Source organism: Tyto alba, unplaced genomic scaffold, assembly GCF_018691265.1.
Source record: "Tyto alba isolate M040663 unplaced genomic scaffold, T.alba_DEE_v4.0 Super-Scaffold_38, whole genome shotgun sequence".
Classification (NCBI taxonomy): domain Eukaryota; kingdom Metazoa; phylum Chordata; class Aves; order Strigiformes; family Tytonidae; genus Tyto; species Tyto alba.
Genome location: NW_024881313.1, coordinates 21,233,616 through 21,255,958, shown reverse-complemented (window position 1 = coordinate 21,255,958; position 22,343 = coordinate 21,233,616). Strand labels below are relative to the sequence as shown.

The 22,343-nt window shown below is 39.3% G+C and overlaps 1 protein-coding gene across 2 annotated transcripts in view; it reads left to right on the top strand.

The window, feature by feature from the left end:
• The first annotated feature begins 1,531 nt into the window (after positions 1 to 1,531).
• NEBL (nebulette) overlaps positions 1,532 to 22,343 on the top strand; it is a 266,943-nt gene continuing 246,131 nt past the window's right edge. Inside the window, exons 1-2 of one of the 2 annotated variants that reach the window (XM_042801950.1) lie at positions 1,532 to 1,964; positions 2,913 to 3,007. In XM_042801950.1, coding sequence (XP_042657884.1) covers positions 1,896 to 1,964; positions 2,913 to 3,007 — 164 coding nt within the window. In that variant the 5' untranslated portion in view covers positions 1,532 to 1,895. The remainder of the gene's footprint in view (positions 1,965 to 2,912; positions 3,008 to 22,343) is intronic. The other variant, XM_042801951.1, reaches the window with a different exon arrangement.

The window sequence follows — 22,343 nt, the reverse complement described above, 5'->3', positions numbered from 1 at the left end:
AACAGAAAGTGTAAGGTAATCTGTAGAGGGCAGAGGCAGCAATGAAAATCACTGCATTGGCACTGCAGGGTGCATATGCACTTATTTCTATCTGTGAAATCCTAGAAAATGGTAAACTGAGGCCAAACTGGTCTTCAGGCAATTGTGAAAAATTACTATGCTATTGTTAGTGATGAACGGTGAGAAGACAAATCTTAAATTCTAGATCAAAACTAATTAACAAGGACAGTAAAAAAATCTGATTCACAATGTTTGAAAACTACCAATTGCTAGCGCTGGCCCCGAAATGGACCAACCTGCAGACTGCAGGAATGGATATCAAGCTGGTCAGCAGTTTATCTATTTGCCACTGCACTAAGACAGCCAAAGCAGACAATAAGCATTTACAAGACTGCCTGCAAATCTGCTTTCCTGTTTCCTGCAGCACAGCCAGCATCTCAGTGTTATGAGTTTCACTGGGTGCCAGATGTTTATGTCTAGATGAGGCAGAAGGAGCTCTACAACTTGTCATGTAATATTTAAAGGCTGATTAGGTATTTCTCATTTAATCACATATATTATTAATTTCAATGAAATTACTGTTTCTCCTCACGCCTTTAACCAGCCAGTGCATAAAAGTTGGGTTGCTAAGGCAGAATTATAGCCAAGTATTCCAGTTTAGCTGACTGCATTCTGATTACTTAATAACGCCCAAGTATGTGCAGAATTTGTCCTTGCTGTGCGCCACAGAGAGTGCTGCACTACTGAAAAAAAAAAAAAAACAAACAAACCACAACTCTGAAAAGGCTGCACTGTGTTGGCTTAAGCGCTTTTCTCGGCGTGGTTTATATTCCAGGTAGTTAAACAAGTCCACAGCTAGGGAAAACCGCCTGACTTCTTGCTGTAACGCTCCCACAGCACTAACGAGTAAGTCAAAAATTAATGTCAGAAGCCTGCTCTGAGGAGCTGCATCTACCATCCTGGCTGAGGTCTGACTGCCCCGTGGGATGGCTGCTGTGCCCCGGGGAGACCCAGCCTCGGCACGGTAGCGACACCGAGCCTGAAGACTAACCGGGATACAAAGCCGGAGGAACGTAGAGACGTTCCTCGCCCCGCTACCAGGCACCGCGGGGCTGCGCCTGAACCCGGCGTGAGGCTGAGGCGCCGCACCGCCGGGCCCCCCTACACCCCCCGCTGCTCCGCCCGGCAGGTGCCGGCGAGCGCACGGCCAGGCCTCGGGCCTAAATTCGGGGAACGGCCAAGCCCTCCCGCGGCCCCGGCCGCGCCGCCGTTCCCTCTCTGCCTCCCTCCGAGGCGAGGGGCCGGCGCCGCCCCAGCGAGCCTCGGGCAGGTGCGTCCGGGAGGCGGCCGCAGCCCGGCGCTTCCCACCCCCCCCCCCGCCCCGCGCCTCAGGGCGGCGGCGCCGGGTCCGCCATCTCGCCCCGCTGGGGGCGGCTGCGGCGCGGGGCTCCCCCTCCCTTTCCTCCTTCTCTCCCTCCTTCCCTCCCCTCGCTGCGGGCCGCGCCGCGCCGGTGGGCTTGGCTTGGCTTGGCTTGCGGCTGCAGCGCGGGGCTCGGCGTGAGTCACCCAGCCGGCGGCGCGGGGAGCCGAGCGCGCAAGCACACGGAGGAGGCGGCGGGGGCGGGCGGCGGCGAGCGGGCGGGGGCGACGGGCACCGGCTCCCCGCCCGCCCACTCACACATGCTGCCGAGCCGCAGTCAGCTGGAGCGCTGCTTCCTCCCCCAGCAGCCGCCGATGACCTCCTCGCCCGCCGGCAGCCGCTGAGGACCCCCAGCGTCCCCGCCAGGGCAGGGGATGGTAGATCGGCCGCCCGGAGTCCCGTCCAGCCCAGCCCGCCGCACAGCAGCCTCGGCCGCCGCCGCCCGCGGGAGCCGCCGCGCGAGAGGATCCGCAAAATGAACCCCCAGTGCGCCCGCTGTGGCAAAGTGGTCTATCCCACCGAGAAAGTCAACTGCCTGGACAAGGTGCTGGGGCGCGGGCGGGCGGGGACGTCGCCTCCCGGGGGAGCCCGCCTGGTGCCCCGCTTCTCTCGGTTCCGGCGGGCCGGGCCGGGCTGGCGAGGGAGCCCGTCAGGTGGCCGAGGCGGCGCCTCGAGGGCCGCCGCTGCGCCGGCATCCGCGCCTCCGGGCGACCACGGCGGTGCCACCGCGCAGGGCGGGGGGGCGAGCGGGGGCCGCGGCGGGCCGGAGCCCCCGCGCTGCCCGCCGGCGGCGGGTCCCTGGGGCTTCCCCGAGGGGGGAAGTTGGAGGCGGCCCCTGCCTGCCCGGAGCTGCCGGTGCCTCCCGGAGCTGCGGCGGTTTCGGCTGCCCCGTACGCCATGGCCGCCTCGGCGGGGACGGTGGCCGCGGCACCGGGGTGGCGACAGCCCCGTCCCTCGGGGGGGGCTCCCGGGGATGCCGGTTATCGCCGAGCGCGGTCGCTCCGTAAATAACAGCGATGAGGCTGGAATAGATGCGCCAAATTAATGTCCCCAGAAAAGGAAGGCGGTAGGAGCTGCCGGAGGAAGAAACCGTATTATGTGCTAAATTTAGTGTCTGTTCAGCGTACCAAAAAGCCGGCCATCGCATTAGTTAGTGATTTTATTTGCATAGTATGTCGTTAGCAAGCAGTGTCGTTTTCTTCTTTAACGAGGCAAAACGTCAAACTCCTGCTTCAGCTATCTTTAAAATAATCCTGGCAAGGTCAGTGTGCGGAGGTCTTGGCGTTCACCTTAGCAGAGAATTTACATATCTGAGGGTGTTTAGAAGTACCATTGGTTTCGTGTAAAAGTAATTATTTTGATTTAGTTTACGGAGATCTGTAATGCGTGGCCAAAATATTGACATGTAATTGTGTTTCTACATTTACTGTACCCTAACATAGCTTTCAAAACATCAGTACTGTAAGTAATTCTACTTTACATTTCTTTACAGTACTGGCATAAAGGGTGTTTCCACTGTGAAGTTTGCAAAATGGCTCTGAACATGAATAACTACAAAGGATATGAAAAGAAACCTTATTGCAATGCGTAAGTATTGTAAATGTCAAGTCTTGCAGAAATGCACATGAAAAGAAAACCTGGCCGTGGATATTGTCAAATAGGTATTGTCGTGCTGTAAGAACTTAATCTGGAGATGTAGTAGTGCAGTCTAGAGCAGTTTAGTATCTTTTCAGATGGGGTATTCTACTTGCATTGAAGTGATAAAAGGGGAGACTATTTGATTATGATGTGTTTAGGCAGTGTTTCAATATCAGATCTCAGGATACAGGTCCTTTCCTCCCAGAAAGTGTCAGATCTGGTGCTGACTCCTGTTACATTCATTATTGTCCTGGATTACAGTTGTCCATTATACAGCTCTCTGTTTGGGGTTATGGACCTGATCAGCATTTTGTAATAAGAAAACAAAGTGGTTCTCGATTGTAGTTTACCAGAGACAGTATCCTGTGAGAGATCGTGACAACCTATTTTTAAAACTGTTATGTTGTTTGCATATCTCAGATTACTAAACTAGATACTTACAAAATCGCTGCTTCTAGTGCTTCATGGTATTTTGTATTTTGCGTGTCTCTTAGATTTTTTGATAAAGACAATAGATTAATTTTGGTTGTAGAGTATAATCATGTTGTATTCCACTTTTAGATTTTGTTGTTGTGTGGATTTTGAAGAGTGGTTTGATGTTTGGCTTGCAAATACTGCAGAAGAGCATTTTGATACATGTAGAAAAAAGGTGCTTATTGTTCTTTGTACTATGCTCATAAGATTTGCTAAGTGCATTTCAGTGTGTTTTAATCTTTAGAAACAGTTATAATATGCTTTGTTAGAAGGATATCTCTAAAGAATTTGGAATAAAATTTGATCTTTATATGTTATTCATATATTGTTATTATTTTCACCTTTGCTTACTTAAAACATATGTTTTGAGAGACAGAATTTTGAAACTATAGGCATGTTGTAATTTTTTTCAGAAATATTCTGCTATACTCATCTTAAAATATTTGTTTTATGTTGAGGTAGACAGTCTATAGCTGGCCGTAACAGAATAGTTCAACAGCATATGCTCATTTTCTTCCAGGCTAAAATTGAAGCCAGTCAGTGCCTATCTGTCTGAAATACGAGTTTTGTTATAAAAACTGCTGTGCTGCCAAAACTTGAAACACCTGTTTCAGTGTGCACAGTTATACTTAGATTGCTTTAAGAACATATGGAGTTACACACATACATTTCTAGCTTTCCTTGAAGTGCTGTACTGTGTATGGGGGTGACATTAGACTTTTTGTAATAAAGTGTGGTTGGTTGCTAGTCTTACGTGCTGTAGAGAAAGTTCTGTAGGAAGGGAGATTCATGCTTCAACAGGTGGCATGCTACAAGCTGAGACTAACTAGATGTTACTGGCAATAGATGGGACTCTGCTTGTGGTGCTGTTGAAGTGTATGTAAGTACAGGCTTACATCCTTTACAGTGATTAAAACTCTGATAACGCTTTGGTGTCTTTTACCTAAATTTTTGTGGTTAACTTTCAGTGATGATGCTTTGTTTGCTTGATATTTCCTACGTAAATAGATACTAACTTGTACTTAATAACACTGTTTGTTTACAAAGTCTCCTCTGTGCTATGTATTGGTGTTTCCATGCCATGCCTACTTAAGTTCTGTTGTAGGAGAGTTTTTATCTATGTAGTTATGCTACATGGTGCATCCCTCTATTTACAGATGTGGAGAAATAAAGGTGATGGATATGTTATGTACCCTTCAGGTGCTCTTCTTCCTGGTAGTTGCTTTAATGAGCTTTTTATTAGTGATCCTTGAACAAATAATATATATCTTTTAAATGCCTCTCAAACCTGATGTATGGAATGGGAAGAAACAATGTAAAACCCTGAAAGAATAGGGTTCTATCAAAGAAGAGACAAAATTTAATGTATAATGTCAACAATGTGTATTCTGTTCTTAAGTTTCAGTAAATTTAAGTAGTTTGGTAGGATTTTTTTTTTAATTTTATTTTTTTAGAGAAACTTCAATCAAATAATCTAAATAATTCCAAGTGTTCTATGGAACCACAAAAGGAAGACCAGGTGTGTTTTCTGGTTTCAACAAACTTTAATATCCTTCAAAGGAAGGATAAGATATTTATGCAAAACTGTGTTTTGAAAAAACAGTTGATTTAAATTATCATATTTTGACACAGTACTCTTGCATCTCAAAGGTTACTTATTTACAAAGCAGATGCCATTATAGTATTTCAAATTATGATATGTCTTATCCGATGTTCATTAGTAAGAGGGAAAACCATTTTTGTGTTAAATACTGCTCAATCAGAAAATCTGTGAAGAAAAGAATACAAATTTACTCATACAAACACCTACAAGGACTTGACAAAGAGCAATTACTGTTAGACTGTTTATTGAGGCCATCCATCAATGAGAGTGTAATTTGTAGATAAAAGTGACAAAGTATGCACTAATTTGAATGGAAGAGCAATACCATGAAGTTGTTTAATAGGTTTGGTAGCCATAGTTAGCTTTTTATAAGGACAAGTTGAAAAGCATACATCTTCAATAATTTCTGTATCTGTTTGTTAATTAACAGGTTAGATAATGCACTTGAGTATACTTTGACCTTTGAACTTAAAATATTCCACTCTTTTTGCAGGTGCTGAAATTAATCATTTTTGCTGCATTACCGGCAAAAGATCAAAAGTTACTTTAACTGTAAAATGTGATTGTGTTTCTGTTAATATAAGAAAAAGATATGATTTGTGAATGTTCAGATTACAGTTTGGTGGAGGAAAGTAAAGTCTGATGGATTAAGAGGACCTAGCAAACCAAGGAAGAATATATTGTGAAATAATTTAAGTCAATGACCACTAGAAAAGAGAAGAAATATTTGTAAATGTAGGATTCTGCTTTTTTAAAGGGCAAGTTTTTTGTTGGGTAGCTTGTCAGATTTCCAGGTAGATGGTTGTGTATGTTCCTTGTGATAAGGATACACTGATAGCAAAAGTAATGACCGGGCTACGGACATAATAGAACTGGTACAGGTCAAGAAGCTGAGTTGCCTACTACTGCCCTTCTGATACTGCCTTTGCAACTGGAGTAGAGGGAAAACTTTGTCTACATGTGCTTGTGTATGATACGGCTTTGAAAAGAATGATCTTTGTATCACGGTTTCCATGAAGTTCCTTGATCTGTCTCCTTTAAACCTTTCAGTTTTCTTACTTGCAGAGAGAAGATTTTATAACTTTGTTTTCTCTCTCTCTTTTATTATTTACATAGTTTGTGAGCTGCTTGAGTCAGGATAGTTTATCTCTGCTTGTTTGTATAGTGCTTAGAATATTGCACTTTTATCTCAGCTGGGACCTCTGAGTAGTACAGTACTCTCATGATTTGTGGTATTGGGTTTCTCACTTTACTTGCATTCATATTTCATCTGAAAGGCTTCATACACAACAAGTTGAAGCTTGTAGATGCTTAGCACATGGACACTGCTAGGTTTGCCTTAACAACTTTAGCCTTGCCTTTTATTTGCTGTCTGACTTTAGATATGCCATGTTGCCAGAAAGCTGTCTGATTTGTTAAATAATGTTGATGAGACTAAAGGCTCAGATTTGTAGTCCAGTTTTGCAGTTCAGTCAGATGGTATGCATTGCCTGAAGCAGGTGAATGAACTATTCTTTGTGTCTCTGAATGTGCATATAGGTAGTAGAAGAAAGGTTAAGAGAATTAAAACAGCTTGAGTAATCCGATTTGTTAAATCAAGGTGGTTTTAATGCAAATCTGATCCCCTATTCCACTTTAATATCTGTAGATAGAGATTATTAAATACTTGTTTAATATATATGGAAATGATAAGAAGAAAAGTTGTTGTTATTATTTGCAAACTTTGAACTGATTCTTCCCACCTACAAATAACCAAGATGATGCAAGGAAATGAATGGCATTTTGGCAACTAACCATCTGTGTACTAGTTCTCAAGCTTGTTAAATGATTGAATCATGTAGGATGATTTTATGGTAACTTATTCTTACGAATATTCATATAAATACTTTTTTGACAGATTCACTAGACCAAAACATGACTACTTTTTATGCAAAATGTAGAAGCTGAAATGCATATTTTTGGAATGTTCTCTCTGCATTAGCTATACCTGCTGATGCAGACAGACTTCCTTCATGTGTGAACATATCCAACAGAGATGTATTTTTTTTAATTTCTGCAAAACCTAATAGCTTAAGCTTCTGCAGACCTGATATACCCTCTTGCCAAAGGCAAAAAAACCTAACTATTGGAATAAATTCTTCTGAAATATTTAGTATCTAAAATTCTGCTAATTGCCTGCACACAGGGTAGCTTCATTCAAGTTTTTATTTATGACAGTCACCATATGGAATGATTACATAACTTTAAAATTTAAATTTACTGTCATCAGTCTTAGTGTGGATTATTGACATGAAGAAAAACTCATCACCACTTTATTTTTTCTAGATTTAATTTCTTTTTAACTCATGCCAGTAGGAAATAGGCATGCAAATACATTTGAAATATTGTGATGTTGCTAGAAGAATTGTACTACAGTTGCAATCTGCAGGTGCAGTCAGACTTTACATTGCAAGATACTATAGGAGAGGGATGAAAAATGTCAGGTATTTTATACTAGCTTGGAAATGGTAAGAACATGGTACAACTTTCTGATGGGCTGAAAAGTGGAAGAAGTTGCTTGTAATTAGTGGATGAATGTGGCCATTACAGGGAATCCGTTGTCCTGAAAGATGCACTTGTATATATAAGTTTGGTTTTAGCTGTGAAACATGAGTGGGTTTTCTTTCTACAGGTTACAAAACTTAGAGAAAGTGACTAGGAGTGTGATAGTATTCTTACTAAAAATAGCAAGCATTATCTTGTTTTTCAGTATTAATTTCAGCAGGTGATTATTTCTCAGTTTAAATATGGCAGGAAGAAAGAAAAATGAGTCGTTAAGGATCAGCAAGAATAATCCTTCAGAAATATGATGGAGCCAGTTCTAAGAGTTGTGGTAAGGATAGTGCACAGAAGAAACAGTTTTTTGTTTTCTGTTTGTCCATCTTTAACTGTTCCTAAAAACCAACTTATTTAGTGTAAAAGGATAACACTGAGTTTGGGTTGAGGAGGAAGATGGATTTATGTCATGGTTAACCTTACAGCCAGTTACATGGTGGTGTTTTTTTGTTTGTTTGTTTGTTTGTTTTGGCCTTTTCAGCTGTTTCTGATCATTATATTTGATTGAAAGTAAGCTATTATATAGGTCAACCCCAACTGGTCATTCTTATAAAAAGAAACAACCCAGAAACACCCATGCAAACTTTCCTAGAAGGCAAGGATTTGCACTTTATTAACTTTGTGTATTTGAGACTTTCCTCTTAGGATGTAATATAAAATGAGTAATGTAAATAACTGAAACACTGCAAAAACAGCTGGTAAGTGTCTCAAGTCAGAGTCAAACATAAATATGTCATTTAAATCCATTATTTCTTGTTCATTATCCCATAAGTATGGTCTCCAGTTCGCATGTCTCCCCTCAGTGATCTTTGCTTTAAACAAAACAGCTCAAAATCTTTACTCATAGATCGTATTTTCCGGTAATTCTTGTTTTTCTACTTTCGGTTATCTCCAAAGCATCTAAATAATACCGTTTTTCAATTGCAGTGCCCAGTGGAGCATTACCAGAGCTGGCAGAACAGCAAGTGTGCCTATGCAACTCATATATAATTTTTCTCCTAAATCCCACAACAGTCTTTGCCATTTTTTTTGGTTGCAAAACCGAAACTATTGTTAAGTCATATTCAGATTGTTGTGGGCTAGTTTTATCTTTCTGTGCAGAATTGCAACCTCAGCAGTTGTTATTATCCATTATCTGAGCAGTTAATTGTTCTTGGCTAAGCACAGAATCTTCCACTTGGTTCTCATTGAACTAAATCTCCATTTTTCCCCAGGCTGTTTCTCCAATTTGTCAAGTTCATTTTATATTCTAATTTTGTTCTCTAATGTGCTTACAGCCCCCTCCTATCAACCTATCAACCCTCCCACCAGAGAGCCTGTAAGCACATTGCAAATTTATTAAGTGTAATCTTCATTTCATCACCTAGGTTGCTAGCTGAAGGCCTGGAAGGATATTGGAAGTAGTATGTACCTCTGTGGTCTGATATGGCCTTCCCTTCTGTAGTGAGCAGTGATGAATGAGTGAAGTATTTTATCTTCTCTACCTATTAATGAAATGCTAGATCAAGCATTGAGTTCTGCATAAGAAAGAAAATAAAATTGTGCAGAAATGTAATCATTGTGGATATTTATGCAAAGTCTGCTTAAATATGAGGGAGAGCTACAAGTAGAGAAAACATACATTCCTGTTGCTTGGTGCTATGGTATCTTGGTTAACTGAGCCCAAATTAAGTCCAAATTGGTGTTGGTGGTATCCAGTAATAAAAAGAAAAGTAGGACAAGAAGCTGAGCCTGTTTGCTAGAACAATTGAAGATGCTTCTTAAGCAAAATATATTTGTCTCTCTGAAAGGTGTTTGATGCATATATTTAAACTATTTGAAGAAGGCATGTGGGAACATGTGGTGGCTTGACCCTGGCTGGATGCCAAGTGCCAACCAAAACTGCTCTATCACTGCCTCAGTTGGACACGGGAGAGAAAATACAATGAAAGGCTTGTGGGTCAAGATAAGGACAGGGAGAGATCATACACCAGTTACTGTTATGGGCGAAACAGAATCAACTTGGGAAGATTAATTTATTGCCAATCAAATCAGTGTAGGATAATGAGAAATAAAACCAATTCTAAAACCACCCTTCTTTCACCTCCCCCTTTTCCCAGGCTCAACTTCACTTCTGAATTCTCTACCTCCTCCCCTGCAGTGTTGCAGGGTAATAAGAAATGGGGGTTGTGGTTGGTTCATCACATGTTGTTTCTTCCACTCCTTCCTCCTCAGGGGGAAGACTCCTCACACTCTTCCCCTGTTCCAGTGTGGGGTCCCTCCCACAGGACACAGTCCTCCATGAACTTCTCCAGTGTGAGTCTTTCCCACAGTCTACAGTTCTTCATGAACTGCTCCAGCATGGGTCCCTTCCATGGGGTGCGGTCCTTCAGGAACAGACTGCTCCAGCGTAGGTCCCCCAGGGGGTCACAAGTCCTGCCAGAAAACCCAGTGTGGGCTCTTCTCTGTCCATGATTCCACTGGTTCTGCCAGGAGTACAGCCCCTCCCATGGGATCACAGCCTCATTCAGGCATCCACCTGCTCCAGCGTGGGGTCCTCCCTGGGATGCGGGTGAATATCTGCTCCACTGTGGACCTCCATGGGCTGCAGGGGCACAGCCTGCCTCACCATGGTCTTCATCACGGGCTGCAGGGAATCTCTGCTCTGGCACTGGAGATACCTCATCTCCCTCCTTCACTGACCTTGGTGTCTGCAGAGCTGCTTCCCTCACATATTCTCACTCCTCTCTCCTACTAAAGTTTCCTACTGCACAGTCTTTTTCCTCCTTTCTTAAATACGTTATCCCAGAGGCGCTACCACCATCGCTGACGGGCTTGGCCTTGGCCAACGGCGAGTCCATCTTGGAGCCGGCTGGCATTGGCTCTGTGGGACAGAGGGGAAGCTTCTAGCAGCTTCTCACAGAAGCCACCCCTGTAGCCTCCCTGCTTTCAAGACTTTGCCACACAAACCTAATACAGGACATTTCGTTGGAGTCGCTGAATACTGTGCATGAGGAGGGTGGTGGTTAGCTGCAAAGGAATAACTACAGGTTAATCATTGCTGACACTCAGATCTTAGGAAGGGTTGGGCCATGTTTTGATTGCTGTGATTGTGTCTGAGTAATGGGATGCAAAAACATTTCTCAGGTTCCATTTGAATATGTTCAGTTTGCTGTGTCCTGACTTCATGTTTGATCAAGATGTGCGTATGACACCGTACACGCATGTGCTGGTGGGTGTGTAGGGGGAGGACTTGGTGAGCTCCAACAGGTCCCTTGGTTTGCACTGTTGCAAGCTGTGGAGAGCACAGTGGAGTGCTACAGCTTAGCTGCAGCCGGGCAGCTTACTTGCTGGTGCAAAGGGAGTAGAAAAGCTGCCCTGAGGGAGAGGAGTTGTTACCTGTTTTCTCTCAGAGCTGGGGAATTCTCAGACTGTGTTGAGCCAGTACTGTGACGTCCAGTACCTGATGTGAATATAGGGTCTATATTTAGATGTCATGTTTGAATATTCTGCCTGCTGGTGTAATTGCTCCAAAGGGACAATTACAATTTAGTGTTACTTAGGATGTTGCTGGGGCAAATAAATAGAAAATATGCAAATTAATATTATACATTTCACTTTTATTTTTATGCAAGGCTGCACTAAACATGACTTTCAAAGCTATTTGCAAGAAGTGCTGATAAAAATTCATGTTGTGTGGAATCCTGATCTGTTGCCAGTTTCTGTCTTGGCTCAGGTAAATATGTATTTTTAATTTGTATGATCATTGGTCATCACAGACTGCAGATAATTTTTCCAGGGAAGAACATGTGCATCTCCTCAGGATCTGTAGTCATGGAATATGCTGAAGTCTTAGGGGACTGCAGTTACTGAGACACAATTTCAATAAGTGGGATTTTCTTTGCTTGCTAGTATCATTAGCCACTGTTGATGCTTGACATAATCTTAATATTTTTCTTAATAGCTATTACTTTCTGTACTCATTCCTAAAGATTGATGAAGTTTGATTCATATTTGCTAAAATATTTAGGCAACACAACAGGAACAATAGATGAAATTTTATGATTCCAAATCATTTACTTATTTGCATTGCATAGCTTGAGCTTTGAAAGACATAATAACCAGTTGTAGCAAGCCTGTGAAATCTTGATGGTATGTTTTGTTAACAACTTTGTGATTTAACTGTTTGGGGTTTTGAATGTTTGAAGCCATAGAATTTCCTATCATATTTGCTGAAGAACTTAAAATTCAGCCGATTGAAAATACTTTTCTTAAGTTCTGGGTAGCTCTGCTAATGTAGATGCTTGCAAGTAAACATGCTGTCCTTATACACTCTCTATACCTTAGAAAGCTCGAAGAAAAATAAGTATATGTTCCAGTCTTCCATGACATTTGAATTTTCAGAGTCAGTGATGTGAGTAGAGAATGACTACCTCATCTCAGTCAGGTCAGTGTAAAGAAGCATGTTTTTCTGTTTAAATATAATATCAGTGGAAACTTACGGTAATTATCCAGACAACGTACAATCTTGGCTGAGTGGTCAATTAATGTTATTTTCTTAATTTTGAATATTGTGGGGTGCTTACAGAAACCTTGCTAAATTTAGATATTGTAGAAGTCACACCGAGGGCAGAGTTTGTCTGATTTTGAGGTTCCTTGAAAAGGAGACAGTAGGCGGGACTTGTAAGGGAAAAGTTTACTGTAAGAAGAGGTAGGTGAAATACTTGTTGAATAACTGGGCTGCCTGAATGTAAACCCCTTTCATGTTGCTCCTAGTTATGTTATCTCACACAGCAACTTTTTGAAAAAAACAGAACAAAACAACCCTGAAAAAAACAGATCAAAGAACCACAGTTAATTCTCCTTGATTTGTAAGATCAGTCGATTTCTTCTCTATGCCCCACTTGAAGTTCTGATGTTGGAGTTGATGTTGCATCAAAGTTGGCCAAGCTGTTTTCCTTTGCTTTCTATTTGTGTTGCCTGTATAACTTTTATTTGTACCAGGAGGAAAAGACTGGAGGATGAGCAGTGCAGAATTTTTAGTCTCTCATATTTTTTTTTCCACCTGTCTCTCCTGCTCCCCTCCTCCAAATCCTCCTGTTCTTGCTTGTGGTGGAATTGTGTGATGGTAGTTGATCCCATAATATCTTAATATGAGGAGGGCACAAAAATATGCAATCAGTGTAACACTTGAGAGAAGGCTACAGCAGCTTAGCTGTAAAAATTAAAAACTAATTGTAATTTGGCCAGTAATCATTTATGCCTATATTGCAAAGGCTTTTCTGGGAAGTGTGCAGTTACTCTTATAAAGAGGATTTCTTAAAATGTAAACTATATGGAAACTGTAAGTTTCCTCCTTGCTTCACGGTTTCAAACAAATTTTTTTTTTCACACTAGTGTTTTTTTTTTTTTTTTTTTCCCCCCCTCTTAGGAGAGCAAATGTTTGGAGGTAGTCCATCATGTTCTGCCTCTCTAAATGGCAACATTTTTCACACAGGTGTATTGGTGTAATGCCAATTTCACAAATTTAAAACTAAATTTTTGCTGCATTTTAATTTTGTTACACTTCAGGTGTTTTTTTGAACTTGGCACACTAAATGGTAATAGCTGTTTTTCTTTTGTTTTGTTCCAGTTTTACTTTGGAAGAATTCAATACTTGTAATGCAATTCCTTCTGACATCACAAAACTATAAATAGAAATACTTAGGGAAAGATTTTAAAAAAATATGCTGATTTTAGACTTAATTAAAATCTAAGTGTCTAAGTTTGTATAGGAGAAAAGTGGTGAGATGAAATCAATTGGCTAAATTAAAAAAGCATGGAATATTTCTGCTGAACAGTGTAGAGTGGCATACGTTCAGCACAGTAGGGTGTTTACAAGCTGCATAGCATTGGTTGTGTCCATCTGCGAATGCAAAAGGGAAGAAATTTCTGACTGTATTTGCCAGGTCATACAGAAGGAAAAAGGGGCCAATATGAGGATTTCTAGCAGCTGAAGTGCTTAATAGGTGGTTGATCAGGAGATGGTTACCACTGTTAGAACTGGCAGCATGCTTGGTATGTTGCTGTAAGGGCGGCTGCAGTCCATGTTTTAAACAATCTGCCTGAAAATTTATGTGTAGAAAAGCAAAGATTCCTAATTGACTCAAATTTAATTTTTTGGAGCTACTGTTTGTGTTTGGTACAGTGATGCTGATGCCTTTGTTGATGTTTGTATTTGATGGGTAGTAAAGAAGTGATACTGATGGGGGGTTGAGCAAAGAGGAATGCCTGTTGGAAGAAGCTTTGTTCAAAGAACAGTTGCTGAATAGCCCATCATATAGGCATTTGATATAAATTTTGCTATAAAATAAGAAGGTCTGAGAGTTATTTTGAAGTAGTTAATAGGAATTTGACACACTATCAGAAAACAGAGATGAAGTTTGTTACAACAGTTATTAGCATAACTTGTTGAAACACTGTGGCATTAGCACAAAATTGTTATGAGGAATGGGGAAAGGGAAAACCAGGCTGGATGAAAAAATATCAAAATATATATTTAGAAGAACAATATTTTCTGAAATATGTGAAAGGAATTGACACCTATAGTAAATGAGACTGAGGTAGGTATTTTGGGAAACCTAAAGATGATGGGTCTACTTAAACAAAGGAAAAAAAAAAAGAGTATGCATGCATGCATGCAGGGAAAGCAATGATAAATGGAGAAGAGAATTAACTTATAAAAAATGTTTGTTGAGCTTTTCAATTTAACTACAGCAACCTAAATTCCTGAAATGTTCATACTTTTGAGTCTTTGATTAGGAATGGAGTACTGTCATGATGAGTGATCAGTAGGGATATGTCATGAGATTTTTGGCTTATCTTGATCTGAAGATCAAAAGGGAGATTAAACATGATCATTTGTGTTATAGCTCACTATTTAAACTGCTATGTGGTTTATATCATAGCTGTGTCAGAAGTGTTGTAAATACATATTAACAAGAATGGAGGAAGCTGGAAGAAGAAAAAGCAAGAGCAAGTAGATGAGCTTTGGTTGAGTTAATGGTCGGTCTGCTCCTCTCATGCTTCTCTGTGCAGCCAAGTCTCAGTTCTTGCAGGGACTGACATGGAATATTTGCTCACAGTCTGAGTTCTGTTAATTCTGACATTATTTTAATAATAAATCGATATTCAGAATAGAATAAGAGATACCATTATTATATGAAATATGATTTGGTTTATTGGCACTGCAGGTACTGAATACTTTGTCCTGCTTTGAAGAACTTGCAGTGAGGTTTTAAAATGATCATGAAGTTATTAATTCATAAGAAATATCAGGACAATTGGAAAAAAATATAGTTTCTTACTTAATTTTATCCCCCCCTGAAAAATAGTTCTGTACACTGAGACAGTAGGCTAACAGATCCTGTCCTCAGGGAGATGAAAGGCTTGAGGGGAAACTAATTATGGTGAGAGTCATGTGAAAATGCATGTGTGATTAGTGATTTTTTCTGATAGTCTAATGCAAGCAAGAGTATATTGTAAACTTTTTTTTTTTTTCCCCAATGAGATGAAGATGGACATTCTTCTGAGCAGTAGTCAACGCAAAACATTAACAGCACCATTCAAGTTATCAATTATGAACAACTCAGCATAGCCCGAGAATTATTTTTGGAGTTTGTCTTGAAATGTAAGAGATCGTCTGGTTCTATAGGCTACTAAGCTACTTCAGTACCTACGAATATTTTTGTAAAAGTTAGAAAACTTAAAAATTGTTTATAAATGGGGCTTTTTGTACTTATTACTTCAGGAAGTTTAGAAGGACATTCTGAAGTCTGAACAGAAGCTGATCAAGCCTTGCATTAATTCCTCCTTGTGCTAAAGGTCTTCTTTCAGGATGACTTTTGTCTTTTTGGAGGAGAGGCTCGTAAGAGTAGCATCCAGTTTCATGTACTGACTAAATGCTTAGCTTTCATTACCATGCTACTGCTGTTTCAAGCCTCATTTGGGTCAGCAGCAGGAGTCTCTCTCACTGCCCAAAAGGCAATGACAGATTATATGTCCTATGCAGAATAATACTGTATATGGAATATATTAACAAAAGGAAAATTTAAGCTTGCCAAGCTGGGTATGGATGTGAAGGAGACTGTAATGGGTTTTTAGAAGTCGAAGGAAACAGGATAAAAATGTGTATTTTTCTCTAATGACTTATTTCACCCCGAGGAGAGTGGCAGCTCCCGCTTTTCACAGCTTTCTCCATCCTGTCACTTATGTGCTGGAGGTGTAGGCTCTGGCAGGCTTAGGTTGGTGAGCAGATAGGCCCTTTTGTTTTCTTCTGCCTTGTTTTGTGCTTTGCCAAAGCCACCTGGCTGTTTGGTTTCAGATCTCTCTAGTGGGTTTCTCAGCTCTATTGCATGCCTCAGGTGTGAGAGTAATTCATCATCTGCTGTGACCACTGCCTGTGGTGTGAGAGACAGGTCTCTCTCCTTGGTATTTTTTGTCTACACTGTTTGTATGCATCTTGTGTCTAGTGTAAATGTCTCAGGGCCTCTTTCTGATGTATATCTTTAAATAGACTGCTACAATAAGGCACTACTTCACAACTGGGATAACATATTAATACATGCAGTTAATAGTAATTTACTATAATCTTATACCATGGAAATCTGAACTGGACATTCAGGAAGAGACTTATAATGAATCTTTGAAGTTGATAGTATAGTAGATTAACAGTTCACAGTAATAATTAATACTGATTAATTTTATACCTGTTCCAGTTGTTTTCAGTGGAACAATTGCCAGGAGATGTTTTGCATGAGTCTGCCAGTTTGAATTTTTTTTTTTTCTTTTCTCTAGGAATCTATTTTAACTGTGATGGTTTTATAGTAACAGAATGCTTAATTTCAGACACAAAGTATTTAGCTTTGTCACTTGGATTTGTTTTGCTTAGGTTCATTTTACCAAAACAACTTTTATCAAAACATTAAAATAATATATGTATTGATTGCATATATTAATTTTATTATAGTTGTATATTCTGTTTAGTGTTATGATGACAATTTACAAATAAGAACCTATGACCGTGGAAGGAGATAAAATACATTATTTTCAAGAGCATGGAGTTGTAATATAGCTGGTGTTCTTTACTATAGCTTGTGAAGAATAGACATTGTAAGATAAAATGTTTTCTGAAGAAAACTTTGAGTATTAAAAAAAAAATTCCATTTCACAATTCTCAGAAAAAGAACTGTTTTTCCCATTCATATGTAATGTTGAAAATGCTTTGTATGTTCATGCAACTGGATGTGAGAAGCTCTGCTGCTCCCTGAGGTGTAGGAGGAAGTTTAAAGGAAGTTTGTAGTAGTAATGGCCTTGTGGAGCACTTCAACACATGGACCTTATAGGTATCGCAGTCTTAAGTTTTTATTTTTTTCTTAATAGACACAGATTATTTTAATTTTATGAGGGCTTTATTAACAACTGTGTTATTTCTTTTTTTTTTACATAGGCTTCAATTAACATTTTTGGTCCACTCCCCATTACTTTAATATATCAAGCAGTGTTTTAGAAAGACTATCCACAAAAAGTATGTTGAATATTGCCCTGGAAAGTGGAGTCATGAGCTCAAGTATAGTTAACTCTGAACAATCCCAAGACTGTTAAAATGCTTACAAAGAGAATATTTCAATATATTCCAATTTGGTTTTCTTTCAAACACACAGATCTAACTTATTTCAAATTGGTTTCCTTACCTTCTATGATTTGTGTTTCCTCAGTGATCATTCTGGAAAGTTTTGGCTCAAGGTCTAAAACTGATAGTGTATCTGCTGAAGATTTTGGTCTTGCAATGAAGTTACAGAATAAAACCTAGTCTTACAAACCAAGAAACATTTGGAACTTGATGTCTACTGCTAACATATTGCTAGAATGGAGACTATACCTTTAAATATAAAATAATTTTAAGTTTGCTAATAAACATGTTTTATTCCCATGAATGATAATTCTTTTGTTATATGCATATCTTATTTGAGAGAAACCTTTAAGAGAAGGGGCACTCTCTTGTTTACACAGTTGTCTTTTCTTATCTGAGATACAGACTTATGTAAATTTGTATTATGTTACTAGGAACAGCGATGTCCTATATATACAATGAAAAAGAAAGATACTGCTCTAACTAATATCTTGTCAGTTTTATTTTAGACTATTAAAGTTAGGGAGATTTTAAATTTTACTCCATATTGCTTTGTTTTTTTTCATAGTAAAATGACCTGTTGTGGTTTTGTATGTTTTCCTTTGCATCATAACTGCTTAGTAACTGTGAGCAAATTAAAGTTAAGATAAAAATTATTCCTCTACTTTTCCTCTCAGCTGTATGCACACCTGCTTTCACATGAACCAATTTTTTTTTAATTCTAGATTTGAAAAAATGCACCTGTAAGTGCTAAACAAAAATATATTAATGGTATTGTTTTCCCATTCTGTTGTAGTGAAAAAAGTATCCTGAGCTGAAAAATATATTATCATTTGAAAAATGTCTACTCTGAAAAGAACTATAGTTTCATTTCAGTACATATGTTGCTTGCAGTTTTTATTTTGGGCAATTATGGTCAGTAAGACCATAGTAGATTAATAGTAGATTGTTGTCTGACAGGTTTTTTCTGTCTCAGTGTAACTTGTGAGAATGCTTATGTTACTTTTCAAAAGTTCTTTTCCTAAAGCAAAAGAAGGGAAAATAAGTAATCTGGCTCCTTAAAGAAATAAACAGCATTGGAAGCCTTCATGGCACCAATTTCATATCTGCTATAAAGCAACTATACTAAGAAGTCATCTGTTTTGGTCATAGTAAATTCAGCCGTAGATGAACAAGAGCTGGGAAAACATCATCATTCAGAGCTCTACAAATCATCAAGCAACTATCAATTTCTCCAAAGAAGTGATGGGATTATTTTTGAATAGGAGAGGCTTAATCACACCTTTAGTATGTGGAAGACACTGGATATGAAACCAACGGGTAGTGTTAGAAATAGACATCTGAGCTGGAAAGATTTTCCATATGCCACAATCTTCATGAAGGCTGTACTAAGTAGATCTTCATAAACAATTCTGTTGATGCTTAGGAATTCATCTCAGCTGTGTTAGCCTTGCAATATAGATGGGTGAAAAGCAGAAAATACTTGCTGTTCCCATAAAAAAACAGACCTTAAAATGGGAATACACTGAATACACGAAAGGAAAAGATCCTGCAGAGTCAGAATGTCGTTTGTATCGTCATTTTTAAAGTGAAACACTTGAAGAGCACTATCATCAATTATTTATTTTGTTTGCAGAGTGTCTATTATTGTCATAGTTGAATACCTTTTACCCAGGGGATATTAGTTATAGAAAGCTGATGAGCCAGCATATTATAAAACAGTACATGTGTCTGATAGGGGGCAGGAATTCTTCGTGTCGTGAACATCATTTTGAGGACTGACTGGTAAAAGTGAGGGCAATTGACTTAAACAACTTTGCCATAAGTTTAGAGTATTAAAGGAAGATTGACAGAATTAAATGCTCAAAAATACCTTGTGAACTGTAGTATGGTGGTGTTTTTTTCAGACACTGCTTTGAAGAGGGCCTTTTAAAAGTTAAAGCTGCTTTTTAGATGTGGTTGCAAATAGTCAATTTAGAACTGTTGCTTGTATCTCCTAAACTTCTCCCATCACAGGAAAACTGTAGTGTAGATAGTGTGTCTGAAAAGTAATTAGAAAAAAATAATTGAAGCAGGCCAATACCTACACTACATTCTGTTTCCTAAGTGGAAGGAATTAAGAAATACAGCCTTCTGTACTTTCTTGAGTGTTCCAATTTGTCACCCTTTAACCAGCAGGAGAGATGTGTTCAGTAGAATACCTTGTTATGGTTTACTTTCATTCTTGCTGTAAGCAGAGCAGGTTTTACTGACCTTACAAGAAGATGTACACGTTAGGATAGTGGAGAATGTGGTTAATTTATATTTTGACTAACATAAAATATTAAGACTCGTAACCATTTTTGTAAGACAAGAAATATGTAAAGCAGTGGGGAGAGAAGTACTCACTGTGCCGTACCACTGGCACAAAGCACTGGTATATTAAAGTACATTCTGGGTGAAAGAAGAGCAGGGAGGTACAGCAATGTGACATTCCAGGAAGGCTGGGGTATGAACCAAGTTGTCACTGCAGGAGAATTCAGAATGGAAAGGGCTCTGCACATATTATATGTTTTTTAAATGTTTAAAACAGGCAGAAGAACTTAAAAATCGTGAGTGAATAAAGCTGGCAAGTTTCCTGTTCTGCTTCATCCACACAGGTTGTTAAATGATTCTCCTTGCTGTGGTAGCGGAGAGCCTGCCAGAAGTGCATTAAGCATCGTGATTAATGGCTGTCACATGTTTATTCTCCCATCTTCTCCCCAGCAGGTGGTGTGTGTATGCAGTGTGGTTTTTTCTTTTTTTTTTTTTTTTTTTTGTGTAGGTTTAAAGAAAATAAGACTGCAAAGATGCATGTATGTGTAAAAGGAGACTATGTCAAAGAGGTGGAATGCGTGCGTGGAACAGAGAGGGCTTGTGGTGGCCCTGAGTTCCTGGAAGCTGGTCTGAATGAGGAACAAATTGCCTCCAGGAAGGTTCTGTCTCCATTGCAGGTGATTTCTCTTCTCGTAGAGATTTACTGTGAGTCAGAAATAGTAAACTCACAGTCTTCCTCCCTTAAATTTGTGTTGCCTTTTAAAATGTTTAGCCGCATCCAGGAAGAGTTCAGGTAACTCGAACTTTGAAACTCTGGGAAGGCAGCACTGACAGTGGCTGAAAGGTTTAATGTGCTTACGACAACCTGTTTTTCTTAGAGGGTATTCTGGTTTACTCTGTCTGAATTGGAGCTTCCTCATGCTACCTGATAAGCCCACTAAATGACTGAGCGCTGGAATGATGGGGACATGTGTACCAAGTGCAGCCAGTTATTAGAAAGGTGCTTATACTTGAGTGTATTTTTGATTGGAAAAAATGCTTTTTTTTTATATTGTAAATGAAGAAAAATAATTAGGTGCTGTATTATAGTATTATATTCTTTCACACTGTTTATCTGAGTGATTTTTTTTTTTGTAACAGTTTTAATAACAACTAATAATACATTATTTAAAGTAGTATTGATTTTTGTATAGTTTGGATACCATTAAGTGGAAGAATGAAATACATATGATAAAGAAACTTTTTTGAAGAAGTTTCTAGTTATTTTATCTGAACAATATACTGGAATTGTTAGATCTTTGCATGGTTCATTGTATGGTGGAAATGCCTACAACAGATATACACAAATTTACATTTTCTCTACATCTAAACTATTTCAACAACCATAAAACTAAACAGACATTTTCCTTTAGTATGAACATGTCCAATTCTCTTTGGCTATTAATGTGAGGTTGTATTTGAGTATTGTTACCTTGGAATTTTAATCTCATTTACGCAAGGTCTTGGTTACAGTTGCTTAGTAACACGTTGCGGAAACAGATTTGTTGATTTATGGTAGTATATCTACAATATCCTTATAATTAAAGATGTTGTAAGGAAAGCAAGTACACAATGTGGGTGTGTTTTCTGCTGAATGTTTCTAATAAGCTCCATCTTCACAGTGTATCTTACAGGGACTGTCTTTGTAGGGGTTGATGTTTTATGTAACTCACCTGACATCTGACTCATACAGTTGTACATGGTTTGGTGGTAGTTTTGGATAATGCTGATTTTCTATTTGTAGGTGAGTCTGAAATCCTGAGGTTTAGCAGTCTACTTCCATGGGACTGCAATTCCAACGTGGCAGTTATTTTGTAAGACTTGCACTGATATCAGGAATATATCAGGAACAAACTTTAAAAGAGAGGCAGGCTCATAGTTCATTTTTACATGGTGTTACACTTTCTTTCCCAGGAGGGAGAATTGTGTTAGAGATTAAGCATCATAAGACTTGTAAAACATCTTTTTTTTTGACAGCTAAAGGAAGTATCTAGAGAAGTGTTGGCTGTTGTGTGTTGCATGTCTTCAAGTACGTGTAATTACCGTATTTTAAGGTTTCCTGCAATCTTTAAGGTCTTTAATTTCATTGCAAACAGGGTTCAAGATTTCTGTTTACCTCCTCTGCCATATATTTTAGAGGATTCAGAAAAACAAATTTCTAACAGTAGCATGCTTATTGTCTAAAGTGTCTATGAAAGCAAAAATTAAGCAAGCACCTCTGAGACAGATGGAGTGTTATTAAAATCCTGGAGCCTGCTTTAAACACAGGCCCAACCCCAGGAAAAAAATGCACATTTAACAATTTTATAAATAAACCAAAACTAAGCATCCTGTGTGATGAGGCCTGAATTTAGTCTGCTGTTTTGTATGTAATTTAGAGCATGAAAAGCTTGTGTTTTTCAACACAGATCACTGAAATAACTCTCAGGCCAGATATCTGGATATTTTGTGCAGGGCCAAACACATTGGTGTTATATAATAAAATAATAATAGTTTTGACTCTGCCTAGTATATTTACTTCAGTTTCCTTGTGAAATTAAGTTAAGCAGGTTCCTATCAGGCTTGAAAATTTGCAAAGACCCTTACATATTGATATGTCTAATTTTTTTTTTTTTTTTTTCTGTATGTAG